The sequence below is a fragment of the Gopherus flavomarginatus genome, chromosome 8 (genome assembly GCF_025201925.1).
Source record: "Gopherus flavomarginatus isolate rGopFla2 chromosome 8, rGopFla2.mat.asm, whole genome shotgun sequence".
NCBI classification, from domain to species: Eukaryota; Metazoa; Chordata; order Testudines; family Testudinidae; genus Gopherus; species Gopherus flavomarginatus.
Window position 1 is genome coordinate 18,167,440 of NC_066624.1, and position 14,153 is coordinate 18,181,592.

The window sequence follows — 14,153 nt, forward strand, 5'->3', positions numbered from 1 at the left end:
ACCCCACTGTTGCAACAGAAGAAAATCTGGGATCCCTCCTGTCATAAACAAGTGTAGGGTGATCATAACGCTAGGTTGAGAAGCCATGATTTAGAACATGATTAAGGTTTTATCAAGTTAAAATATTTTATACAATCCAGCTTGAAGGTAGTTAGACAATATGTTGACCCGCCAAGCAACATATTAAAATTTAAGAATGCGCTAGATAATGGTAAGCTCTTCAGGACAGATACTGACTTTTGCATTTCTTCTATGCCTACCACACTGTGGTGCTACCAGAAACAACTTAAAATAAGACATACAGAAATTTACAGTAATATTTCCACATATTAAATTATAAGTCAATTGGACACTATGTTTATATCAATCGTGACACTGAATTTCTGTACCAAAACGTTTCATATGAAAACATTTTTAAAGTTACAAACCTTTTCTTGCAGAGTTACACTTCAAACCATCAGATCTGGTGAAATCTATGCTTACATAAGCTCCACTGTCCAAATTCGAAGTACCATTTTGGAGATGGCAAGTTGATGCATTAGTGCTTGCCTCACAGTTCATAGAATCATCACGTAAATTCAAAGCTATGTAGTTTAAGCCATTCTGAAATCCAGTTGAGGTATCCCTGGACATCTTGCTTTCGGGACCATCAGAAATGTTTTCCTCAGGTTTCAACCAAACATTGTCAAATGAGGCAGAGCTGTGTCTTTTGCTACTATCAGTAAAGAAAGAAGAGGAAGTAGTTACAGCCCCAGTAGAAGAGAATGTTTCAGAACTATGCCTTCTTCTGCCTTGTGGGTCAGCTCGAATCACCTTAGGTCCCATGGGAGGATCAGAGCTAGGAACAGAGAAGCTACCACTACCTGAATATCTGTCAACAATGCACAGTCGATTTACAATGGAAGAAGGACTATCAATCTTTATACCATTGCTGGATTCTGCGGTAAAAGGCCTAAGTGGTGTCGCTGCCATGTTGAAAGTCATCTCCGTGTAATCATCAACTCTACTACTTGTACCGCTAACACAAGCAGTATCAAATGAAAGTCTAGCATAATCATTTGGCTGGTTTCTGGGGATACTGGAACTTGCATAAATTGAAATTTCCTTTGCTACTTTTGGTGACTGCACATCAAGGTCAACACTCATGTAATCAGAAAGTGGCGACTGTCTGTGGTCACTACTTGATTCTAGAGATGATGGAGATCCTTCTGCAGATAAAGAATATGGTGTATTACTTGCTTTTTCACTGAAATCAATATTTATGTATTCACCAGGGCTAGCTGGCTGAGATGGAACTGTTCGATCGTACATTCTTGGTATAGTATTACTTCCTCTTGTACCTAGGGGAAGTCTTGTAGGCCTGGTAGCCCTGTTCTGTGCAAGTCCTTCATCTGACACTTTCACAGTAGATGATTTAGAAATGCCATTAGCTAATGGTTCACTGTTGACACATTTGACATTTTCATGTTCATCATATAACAGTTTTCCAGGTGAGGACATTGGAACATATTCATTATGATCTTCATTTTGTCCTGATAATGTCTTAAAGCTTCGTGGCAGAGAGAAATATGAACTGAAGCCTTTGGAAACAGTGTTGGTATGAATACAATTTGAATCACTGGGCTGTTTTGGAACTGCTGAATTTCCAGGTGACATATCCATATACTCATTTGTCACCTTTTCATTACCCCCTTTAGAAATAAATCCAGCCAATGGACTTCGTACAGGTGAAGAACTAGCCTTGGGAAACATCATCATATATCCTCTGGAGTCCACCTGAGATGACGACCAAGAATTACTAATTTGTTTGGGGACAGACACACTTTTAGGAGTCATTGGCAAATAATCATTGTTGCTTGTGAGTGAAGACGCAACTCCTGGCATCATTGGCATGTATCCATCATCCTTGGCTTTACTTCTGCTTTGGTTACATACAGAATCAAGGACAGCATCACAGTAGTCAGATTCATGGTTTTCTTTTAATTTTGGTGATTCCGAACAAGGTAACTGTCTGTGCCTTCCTGCAGAATCTTCATCTAAAGAAGCCGTGGTTTGTGTTGTTTTCTGCTGCACTGTTATAGAAGTTGGTTTAGTCAGAGAATAAGTTCTTTTTCTGAAGCATTTTTCAGCTTCCATATAGTCATCCCTTGAGCTATCATCTGTTTGCTGTTTATTCATGGACATATATTCACTTAAACAATTTTCTTCTCTGATAGGTGGTGTGTTTCCCAAGGAATCTGGAGTATTACTTCTGACACGAAAGTACCTGAAATCCCCAGGGCTAGAGCCATATTCATCAGAAGAAATAAAGCCCCCATCACTTGGGGACCCACAGACAGATGAACTAGAAGGCCTGGTTAATGTGTCTGAGGCAGAGCCATGGCCACTACTGGAAGAAACACTAATGGGGCTGGTGGTGGAAGGGAAATGAGACACTGGTAGGGAGGCAGACCTGGTATGATAAGAAGAGGTGAAAGCTGCTCTGACATACCTTCCACTCCCTTCTTGCCGGCCCAAGTTCATCCTTGCAGTGTTCAGATGAATCAGACTCCCAGTCACTGATCTGAAAGGTCTGGTCATTGTCCCTTCCCCTTCACTAGATGTTCTGAAACGGTATGCACTGCTACTCTTGGTGGTGGGCGGAGTTCCCCCAGTAACACACTCAGTTCTGGATCTTCTCTGCAAGCCAGTCTGGCTAGGAGGCAGGTTGCCCAAATGCCTCCTAGTGGTGATACAGGAGATAGGATTGGTACCACTGCCACCACCAGATGACTGGCTCTTGCTGCGGGGCCTGAATTCTGTAAAGGCTTTGAGAGCTTTCATGGTCTCTAGGAAGGTTTCATGCATATTCTGGGCAACCACTGAATCATCAACTTGCATCCACAGTTCACCAGGCCCAATGGAAGCAGATCTGCCCACCTCAATAAAGAAGAAGTTCTCCGAGTGCCCACAGCGGCGGATGTTCATTAGCTGCAAGTGGACAGCAGGTACCTCTGAATTCAACTTTACTAGGTAGATAGCCTTGCTTGATAGGCACAACCTGTATACCCCAGTCAGGTTCTTTGTCTGCCCCAGTCCCTTGGGCTTCACATTAACCTGCCACACCTCTTTGTATATGGTGCCTGGTCTAAGCGCAGCTCCATAATGCTCATCATCCTCATCCATCTGCTGATCTGCCTGGTCCTCCTGTTCTAAGAACCCCCTCTTGCTCTGGTTCATGAGTTCACTGATTGCCTGGTACCAGGCCTCCTGCTCCACCTCATTCTCAGCCAATATGGCAAAGTATTCATCCTTGGTATAAAGGGCAATGATGTACTTATGCTTGGCATCTGCCCTCCGGCTGACTGTGAAGCACTGGTACAGGGGGATCACTCGTTTGGGAGGGGGGCAGCAGAGGACTGCAGACCCACTAGCAGCTGCCACTGCCCTCAGGCTGCTCTTGAACTTCTTCTCACTGTCATAGTATTCAAGCCTCGCTGGGGCCAGGTGGCTCTCGGCCCGCAGCACAAAGTAGCGCTTGTGGCCATGCTTCTGCTTCCTCAGGTAGCCACATTTCCTCACGTCATCCCCCACGGGAGCCACGGAAGGAGCAGCTGGCAGAGGAGCTCCTCGTGCTGAGGGAGCTGGCTGGCCACCTCGCCCACCAGAGGGGGCCCCTCGCCCTGTGGGAGCCGCAGCAGCGGGCACCTCCTCCTCCTGCACCAGGCACAAGGAGGCGCTGGGCGATCTTTTCAGTAGCAGCAGCAGGTGATGGGGCTGAGTGGGCGGGTAGGGGCCGCTCTCGCCCAGCTCCTGCTGCTCCTCAGCCGTAGTAGCAGTCCTAGGCACTCCAGCCCCGTGGCAGGGTGCGACCCCTCCTCCAACGCTCCGGGTGCCCAGCTCCGCCTCGGCGCCCCTGGCCGCGGTACTACCACCTCCTCCGCCCGGGCCATTCATCCCACTCGCCATCTTAGGGGCCAGTGAGCTGGGGTAGGGGGGAATCCGCCCTCACAAGGGAAGCGTTCTCCAAGCCCAGCTGGACATGAGGCGCCGGAGGGCTCCGCTCCGCACACGAGCTCGCCAGGGACTGCGGCGCTTGCCCTCTCGCTCGTCCGCTCCCAACCGGTCGCAACGCGCCGGGCTCTGCTACTCTCACTCACACTAGCTGCCTCAGCGGCACCACGGCGAAAACATCACGTGACGCTGGAAGGGAGGGGGAGGGCGAGTACAGGGGACGGGGCGGAGCGGGGCTTCAAGCAGCCGGGGGCGGGGTCACCTGTGTTCCAGTGTGTACAGGGTGAGAATGGGGAGAGAACGGCGTCCCTCTGGAGTGACAGAGGGATAGACCAATAAGAGACGGAGACAGCTCCGAGGTGGCCCAATCAGAAATCGGGAAAGGTGAAGGGCCTGTGCGCAATCCGAAAGAGGAGAGGTTCTGATGGATCGGCAGCGCTTTGGACCAATGAAAGTCGGCAACAGCTTCCATCTGTCGGCGATGTAAGCGAGAAGAGAGGATGAAAAGTTAGGCGGAGCTTAAGGTGACTGGCAGGTGGATGGACAATTTATGTATTGTCCAATCAGCACTTCACACACAGGGACACGGGAGACGGAGGCGGGATTTGGCGTGTATGTGGAAGAGTGAGTACAACGAGAGGTGAGGATTTAGGGTAATTAGCAGCCGGATGTGCCAGTCAGCGCTTGAACCGCCTACTGCCCCGTCCAATCAGCACCTCCGATTGATGTAGCGTATTCCAACTATTTTTTTTGAAAGGAGAATTTCCCTCCCCCCTCCGCCAGGTCTATAGTTTGGAAGCAGCAGTGATTGGCTGCTGGGGGAGCCAACCACAGAAAGCGGGGAGAGAGGAGGTGGCGATGGCTGGGGTTGCTGACGCTGCCGAGGAAGTAAACAACCCGTCAGCGCGCGAGCGACCGTTGGGGCCGAGTGCAAAGGCAACTGTCTCTGCTGCTTCAGACATGGGAGGGGGCTGGAAGGAAGCCCCTTACTCACGGGATCAGGAACACACAGCCGTAGCGTCAAGGGAGGGAGAGTATCAGAGAAGGGAAGAACAAGGAGGCCCCTTCTCTCCCACCCCCACATCCCTACTTACTTACATATTCATACCATACATACACGGAGTTCACACGTACCCATTGCACCCGCCACAGGCTCACCTCCCGTAGACAACGCATCCCACCCACAGGCTCACCTCCCATAGACACAACGCATACCCCCTTAGGCACAAAACATCCCACACAGGCTCATACCCCCATAGGCACAAAACATCCCACCCACAGGCTCACCGCCCATACAGGGCACCCTACCCACAGGCTCAGCCTCCCACCCCCCCTGCACACAGCGCGCAACATGCACAGGCTCACCCCCCCCCCCCACAGCTCACCCCACACTAGGATGATCAGATGTCCTGTTTTTAAAGGGACAGTCCTGTTGTTTGGTACTTTTTCTTATATAGGTCCCTATTACCCTCCACCTCCTCTCCTGTTTTTTCACAGTTGCTATCTGGTCACTCTATTCTCCCCCCCCCCCCCCCCAGGCTTGCCCTTTTCATGCACACAGCACACCACCCACAGATTCACCCCCATGCATACACAGCACACACCCCAGGCACGCAGTGCACTCCATCCACAAGTTTGGCCTCCCATGCACACAGAGCACCTCACCAATAGGCTCAGACCCCCCTCCCATGCATACCTCCCCCCCAGAGGCTCACCCCTCACAGTTAAGACTCCCCAAGCACACAGTACACCTCACCCACAGACTCACCTGTCCCATGCACACTGCACACTCTATCCACAGGCTCATCCCCTCATGCACACAGCACACGATCCACAGGCTCATCCCCTCATGCACACAGCATACCCCACCCACAGGCTCGCTCCCTACGCACACAGCACATCCCACAGATTCACCCCCACCCATATACACATACATAGTACACACTATCTCATAGGCCTAACCCCTCCATATGCACACACCCCTACAGGCCCACCTGCTTTATAGACACCCCCCCCATATGTGCAAAATATACACAATCCCCTAGACACTGTCCCCCCCCATACATGTACAATGAGCATTCTCCGAGATCCATCTCCTCCACACACAATGCACACTATCCCCCAGGCACATAGTCCACATACACACATTGACTATTCCTTCAGATCCACCCTCATACACACACAGTTTACCCAATCCCACAGGAACACTGTCCATACAAACAGTGACCATTGCCCCAGGCACACCCCACATATTACACAACAAATTCAGTCCTCAGGAATTTCTGTACCACACTAGCCTGACACACACACCCATATACACCCAATACACCCCACCTACAGAAAACCGAGCCAGCTTTTTCAAATGCAAGGTGAAATGGGTCCCCACAACACCAAATGTGTACTACTCAGAGGCCACCAGTACTTCCAAGTAGACCAGAGCTTAAGTAAGGGTAGAAGTGCCACAGTGAATCTCAGCAATATCTTTCCTCAGCTCAGAAACTTGCTGCCTTTAAAAATGACATCATCACACCTCTGGTAAGGGAGTTTCAAGGGCACATTGGCATGGTGAAGTGCTGTGATACTGGGCAGTCCTGTTTTAACACGATGTAGCTGTCTATTGATGCTGTACTAAGAGGTATTGATATGGGTTACCTGTCTTGATGTAGTGTATCACTGTATTTACATAGTCTGATACACTTTTGATAGTGTGCCACAATTTTGCACTGTATAGCACTGCATTAATCAAATGCAGTCATTTTTAGGCACATATCACTGTTTTGACACAATGTGGCACTTTGGATGCTGTGCTGAAGTGTACAGATGTATTGTGTTCTAATGTGACACAATGCCATTTCATTACAGTGCAACACCCTTGTGATACACAGCATCTCCATTTTGATACAGTACCCCCTATCATTTTGATGCAGTTGTCACTATTTTGAGGCAACACAGTACCAGCTTGCCATAGCACACAGGTGTCCAACCTCTGGCCTGCAGGCCGTACATGGCCCACCAAAGTATTTCATAAGGCCCACGGCCTGCCTCAACACAATATACTAACGGACAACTCATTAGTATTTTGTTGTCCTATTTACATCATTTGAGTTTAATTATATGTTCTTTACTGGTTTTTTCCTGTTTTTCTATCATTCTGATAACTTTTTATGCACTGATTTCTTTCTTTATTTTTAAATAGACAATACTGTACATAACCACCTGTCTAAATACTGTACATATGAATTACTGTACATACGAGAATCTGGCCCTCACAAGGTTGTGCTCAGGTTTATGTGGCCCTCCTATGTAATAAGGTTGGGCGCCACTGCCATAGCACAATGACATTTTGACCCTATTTATTGCATATATTATGACATTTTGATGCAATGTCTTGAAGCTATATGACATGGCATGTCAATAACATAACCTAATGAAGCTTTGACTCAGCTCCACAAAGTACTGACAAAACATAACAGTAGAATAAGTGAGAAGCAAGCACTGAGCAGATGCAAGAAGACAAGTTCTAAAAGGCAGCATTGGGGTCCCTTATCTTGGCATTTATTTTACAATCAGGTCATGAATTGACATTTGTGTCACATAAATTTCAACTCCCTCTTCTTCCCTCTTGGCTAGATAATATGTCTCTCTGAGTTTAAATAGAGGACCAGAGATTGTCAGAGAGCTGGTTACAGCTTCCTGATTCAAAACCTTTACCCTACACCAGCTGAGAACAGTCGATCTCTTTCCCACACCTTACCTGCCTTCATCATGTCCTCTTACTTTTTCAATACATCCCTTTCTGGGGCGGAGGGGGCAATCAGTCAGTGTAGGAGCAGGCTGAGCCAGCTTTACACCATCCAAGAGTTGCACAATCATGCCCATAAAGTGTAACAGCCAAGAACAGAGACAATTTCAATGCCTCCTTACTATTGTGATTCAGTAATGTGGTATTTGCCTAACAGTGGAGCAGAGGCAAAAGTGTTTCCTGCTTGTTTCAAGCATTCCATAGAGTTCTGAAGTACAGACAGTTGTCATTCTCATCTTTAATATTAATTCCCAGAAAGATACTATATTAAAGTGTATTTAGAGTTAAAGTTGAGCACATAACAGTAATATAAGGGTAAAAATATTCCTTCAGAATATGTTTATATCGGCTTGTTTATATCTTTTTATGATCTGCTGCAAAGATTATTTTCCTAACCTGCCACTTTGACCATGTCACCCTTCGTTTGCATCCTTCCACTGTCTCCCCCTTCTCTATTACATCAAATATAAGCTACCTGTCTTCAGTTTCAAGGCCCTTCACTGCCTATCCCCACCCTACCAATCATCTCTCATTCATTATCAAGATGTCAACTCCTGCCTGTGATTGGCCCATGATGCCAGCCTCCTTCGCCCACCTTCATGCTTTTTCTCATGCTTGGGAGGAGCTCCCCGTAAACATCCGCACAGCTACCTCATTATCCTCGTTAAAAATCCTCCTAAATCTTTCCTTTTTTGTGATACCTATAAAAAACTTGACAGTGGTTAGGCTGCTCATGTGCTGAGACCAATTGCGGACCACTATTCTCTCCTTGTTTCTTTGTACTCTCCCATGTATCTGTCTGTATCCATCTGTTGTCTCTTGTCTCACACTTAGATTGTAAGCCCTCTGGGGCAGACACAATCTTTTTGTTCTACGTACAGTGCCAAGCACAGGTTCATGACTAGGGTTATTAGACTACTGGCTATTAAGCAAGATGATCAGGGATGCAACCCCCTGCTTTGAGTGTCCCTAAATCTCTGACTGTCAGAAGCTGGAACTGGATGACAGAGGGATGGCTCACCTGATAATTGTCCAGTTCTGTTCATTCCCTCTTAAGCATCTGGTATCGGCCACTGCTGAAAGACAGGTACTGGGCTAGATGAACCGGTATGATCCAGTATGGCCATTCTTATGTTTTTATGCTAATCTTAAAATATTCAAACATGATCAGATATGGAAATTCACATCTAAAACACACAAACAACTTTAACTCTGCCCTGTAGTGATGTCATGCATTAACCATACAATTATGATTCGTACATAATCATATTTGTAATCTCAAATTACATTTGAAGTGATTTGTAAAGACTCATTCAATGTTTTCATTTTTTTTTCTCATGGTGTCATTATAGGATGGAGTTAAGGTTGTTTGGATGTCTGAATTGTGCAGTTCTAAATCTTAACATCTTTGGATTGCTTTTGGCACTCTATAAATGCTGTTTGAATATGAAAAAATATTTTACAATTATTTTAATAATATATATTTAAGAGTTTGAAGCTGTGGGATAAGAAGCTCTCTCTTTTTGCGTTCTCCTCATAGCTGGTTACTGAAAGATATATGTGGGAGAAAGTAAGGAAACACTTTAAAATAAAGGATTTATATTTTTTGTTTGTTTATATTTTCTTTGGTCATAGACCTCTGGGCTTGTTTGACAGCAATATGACTAAGCTGTATCAGTGGGTAGCAAAGAGCACTGCATCATCAGTGTTTTCTACTTAATTTTTTCTTCTCATTATAATTCCTTAGTACTACTATATATCATTCACAATTTCTAGTATGAGTTCAGAAAAATCACATATCCATAATCTAGTCATAATTCAATCATTCTAAATCTCTTTTTTAAGCCAAGTATGCTCAGGGGAGCAATTGGCTGCACACACAGTAGATGTAATAGAAATGGGCTTTTCTGACAATGTTTCTGGAACTCAGCAAGGGTAGTTGGCCCTCCCTAGACCCTAGGTCCTCCTTATTTATGTATGGATATTGAGGAGCATTGAAGTTAGTTTGATAACTAAGTTACATTCGCCTACCATCACTCATATTAGCAGAAAGAACAACAAGTTTGTTTGTCTTCAGATAGATATTGTTTGGGGCCTTGGGTACATAAAGCTATAAAGTTTTTGGTGGTGAGGATATGCCAGGACTCGTGGTTTCAGCCCTTCAGGGCATACCAGGGCTCAGGGCTTCTTCACTGCGGAGCATGCCAGAGCTCAGGGCTCCAGGCTTCATCCACAGGGCCCCATCAATCCCCTGAAACCAGCTCATAGCCCCCCAGAGGACGACGGACCCCTAGCTGAGAACCAACAGCATTAGGCTGGAATCAAGATTTGAAAATAATTACGGGAGCTCAGCACTGGCTGAATTTAAGCCCTGATTTCTAGATATACTGGGATGACATTTAATTTCAGTACATTGGAAGCTACCAATGCAATATTAGTATGGGAATTTTCACAAATTATTGTATGGTTTATATGTCAATGTTTTTTCATCTGTCCATCCTATTTCCACTGGCTATTAGTCTGGAATGCAGCTTTGTCCTCCTTCAACCATAAAGGTCTACTAGTCACGACTCACTCTCCAACTCTTAATTTTTACTTCTGTAAGATCAAACTGATCTAAGTTGGAGATGGTGAAAAGCTACGCTATCCCACAAAGAGCTCAGGGAAGAATTATGCCTGGTGTGCAGTGGGACGGCTGAGGCTGCAGTATCCTAAAACAATGGTGCAACTTTGTTTCATGCAGTGCAGCCAGGCTGTTCTCCAGTTAGTGCAAAGGGAAGTTAGGGTCCCCTGTTTATCCTCTTTGCAGTGCACTATGGGAGCAGTTCCTGCAGTTCCTTGAGCACAGGTGCTGCAGTTATGGTTGCCTTTCTGTTGCAGTAATGACAGTTTTTTGCACACTTTTCACACCCCAATTTGCACCTGCATAAGTGCTTATTATAAAATGTCCAGAAATTTGGAACCATGATTTTTAGTGTCATTTTCCATAACTGGTCATCACTTCTACAAAATAGTGTAATTAAGAAATCACTGGTTGGCAGAAATTTCACATTGATCCAAAATGCAGAGCCATTTACATCATCTGCTGCAGGACAAGTGAGAGGCAAATAAAGGGGTCCTGTGGACGTCCATGATGAAATTCCACAAAGAGCAGTAATATCAGCTCTACTAAGACATGACTTGAAAACAAGGAATCTGAAAAGCTAAGATGTTAAAGCTAGTAATGAGTAACAGAGTAAATGCAACAGTATGCAATACTATGAGAGTTGGTGTTGAGTTTCCTTCTTTGCCATCTCCAACACTTATCCTCCCTATGCTCAGCTGTATGCCTGAGAGTGAGAACTACTGAAAGGCAAAAAAAGAAGCAAGTCTTTTTAAGTGCTACCACTCTGTGGTCCAAATCAAGTCTCATGAAATGTTCATACCAAAAAACAAAGGCACTCAAAATAACCCAGCAGTCTGAGCTTGGGTAAGAATATTGCCGAGGTACTATATTATCTCATCGTGCCAAAATCTGGCCTATAAATTCCACCTGCAGTGCAAGTTTTTCATTTTCCGTATGGGCAAATTTTTACATGGGAACCTTTGGCTATGCATGTGGAAATTACTCAGCTTAAACAAGCAAATGCAGTTTACACGTGTCACAGTTGAGGACAACTGCACCTGAACATCCCCTTAGTTGTCCGGCAAGGGCACCCACTTTTAGGCTTCAAGCTCCCCATCTGTTTCCTCTCTTGAGTGGAGACATATATCCTTCTTGCTTCTGATTGGAATATTTCCAGGCTGCAAAGTTCCCTGCCTCTACTGTTCATTTCTCAGTAAAGATGTGAAAACATAGAGGCCTAGAACTGAGTTCTTGGGATGGGGCCCGGGGGGAGGAGGTGTGTGTGGCCATCAGGTGAGTGTCTTCAAAGTGTTGATAATGGAGGAAGTATATTAACATCTCCCCTCCCTGCTAGAGAAGGTACATACAATGCCACAAAAACACAGAGACAATTTAATGTTTAATACATGTCCCAAAAGTATTAATCCTAATTTGATACAGTTTAATTTAATTCAGTAAAGTGTATTTTAGTTCCATCCAGTTTGTTCAGGATAATACAAGATATTGTCAGTCTGTCACAATATATGCATATCTGAGACTTTGCACATACAGTAACTTGGATGGACAATACTACAGGTGCAAGTAGTTAATTTTGTTCCATGAAAATTATATTTTATAGCTATTTTGATACATTTCTAGTATTTTAGTAAACAGTTTAATAAACAACACAAAAAACAATGTAACCATTCATACAAAGTTTTAGTCATGGCCAGAACTCTTCACCCCTCAGTCCCATTCTCTCATTGCAGCTCCAAAGTAGCCTGGCCTAGAAAACATCTGTACAGTTCTATTCTCAATATGGGTTTAATGAGAACCCTACAGGAAACTGAATCAGCACAAGGAACCAAAGGAAATCAAGACCATGTATAAGCATATCACACACAGGCTATTCTATTTATAGAGAAAACTGCCCATTATGTCCTGATGAAGTCAGAAAATGGGGAAATTGTGGCAATATTTAAAAAAAAGTTGGAAGACAGAAGTAGGGAGGAAGGATGGCCTTGTGATTAAGGCACTGGACTGAAATTCAGGAGATTGCAGTTTAATCCTTCATTCATCATAGCCTTGCTGTGTATCCTTGGGCATATTACCTAATCTACCCTGTGCCATTTCCCAACCGTAAAATAGAAATAATAATACTTCACTATCTCAAAAAAATGATTGTGAAGTGAAATCTATTAATGCCTCTGAGAGGCTAAAGTACTATTGTGACAAACCTATCTGAGCACTTCCTTGTAGTAAATTAGCAGGACTTGCCATCTATCAAAGTTCTTTGAATATGTACTTCTCCTGTTATGAGCTAAAAACTAAAATATTCTTTTCATTCAACTATTTCATTTATTTTTATTTGTGAGTATTGGACTAATAGAAACCTTCACCTTCACACTATTTGAAAATATAGGGGTTTGAATTTAAGATTGTATGAAACAAAGAGATTAAAGGTCTGAGCTTTAGAATTTCCAAATTCAACTCAGAGGGCGCTCTGGGTGCTCAGCACCTTTGAAAATCAGGTCCTAACTGTTTACTTGTTCTGTCATACACCCTTTACCATCTTGTAATCCTATCACGTAATTGTCTACTGAAAATATTCAAATGCTTATTTTTGTACTATTTGTATAATTGGGGTTAGTGCCACCATGCAGCGTAAAGAACCACAAACAGTGTGTTGTTTTTCAACAGCATATGGTCAGATTTACAAAACATTTTCACACTGGATAAGGAATGAATACTAAGATTATTCTGTGTATTTAGTTTCTTATTTGTGGACATTTGCTATTAGATTTTGGGTTGTTAGTGATGGTGATCCTGAAATTATTTGGAAGTCTTGTGCGAAGTTTTATTGTGAGAAACATAAAGGTTTATTTTTGTTTAATCAGTGTCAAGTATAGATTTTTGCTGGATCTTAAAGCCAGCATGGTATACTAGGCAGGATTTAAACAACCACACTTTTATTTTAAATTTTAATATTGTCTCTGGAGAAAACACAGGGTGGAAGGGGAGGAACAGTTTTATAAACAAATTTGAACTAAAAATGGTGCACACTACGTTCCTAATTTGGGGTCAGTTTGGCAAATGCTAGTGTTCATGAACAGAAACAACTAACAGGACTGGCTTTATACAGGCATAGCATGATCTTCTCCACACAGGTTAATAAATGCACCTTCCTGTTGATTTCCTTTCTGATACTGGGGCTCTTCTGAACAGATGTTGTTATCTATCATGGGGCCAAATCCTAAGTGTATAATTAACAAAATACCTCTATAACCTCCTTCATTATCCTATTGACAGGAATTACAACTTCCTGATTGATACTGGAGGGGAAAGACCTATACCTTTTTCAGAAGAATTATCTTGAGTTTTGAGTATAGATATGGCCTCAAAATCATTTTCTCAAAACAATTTAAATGGAAACAGCCTCTCTCTCTGTCTCATGACTCATTCTCCACAAACAAGTGAGTATCTTGTTAATGGATTATAACAACTAGAAGAGCAAGATGGGCGTACTGGCATTTTTAATTATCTGATTTTTTAAAATTTTTGACTTAATTTTGACATTTCTTGTCCTTATTAAGATCATGGACTAGAATCTTACTTTTTTAGACTTGTGTTTCTCATAAAGGACCAAGATGGAGTAAGACATGGTCAGTTGAGCTTGAGAGTAGCCGTTACCACAGAAGAAGAGAGACTGACTCAAGAAAAAAATATTTGAGAAAAAAACTCCTGACAAGGAAAATTCTCCTCAGGAAAGGAGCT

The 14,153-nt window shown here is 43.8% G+C and overlaps 1 protein-coding gene and 1 long non-coding RNA gene across 4 annotated transcripts in view; one reads left to right on the forward strand and one right to left on the reverse strand.

Moving 5' to 3' along the window:
• Positions 1-4,167, reverse strand: part of IRS4 (insulin receptor substrate 4) — a 30,802-nt gene extending 26,635 nt beyond the window's left edge. For both annotated transcript variants that reach the window (XM_050965154.1, XM_050965153.1), the window contains exon 1: positions 429-4,167. In XM_050965154.1, coding sequence (XP_050821111.1) covers positions 429-3,948 — 3,520 coding nt within the window. In that variant the 5' untranslated portion in view covers positions 3,949-4,167. The remainder of the gene's footprint in view (positions 1-428) is intronic.
• A 131-nt stretch (positions 4,168-4,298) lies between these two features.
• The window catches only part of LOC127056856 (uncharacterized), a 49,522-nt gene continuing 39,667 nt past the window's right edge, over positions 4,299-14,153 (forward strand). For both annotated transcript variants that reach the window (XR_007775947.1, XR_007775948.1), the window contains exon 1: positions 4,299-4,633. This is a non-coding gene — a long non-coding RNA (uncharacterized LOC127056856). The remainder of the gene's footprint in view (positions 4,634-14,153) is intronic.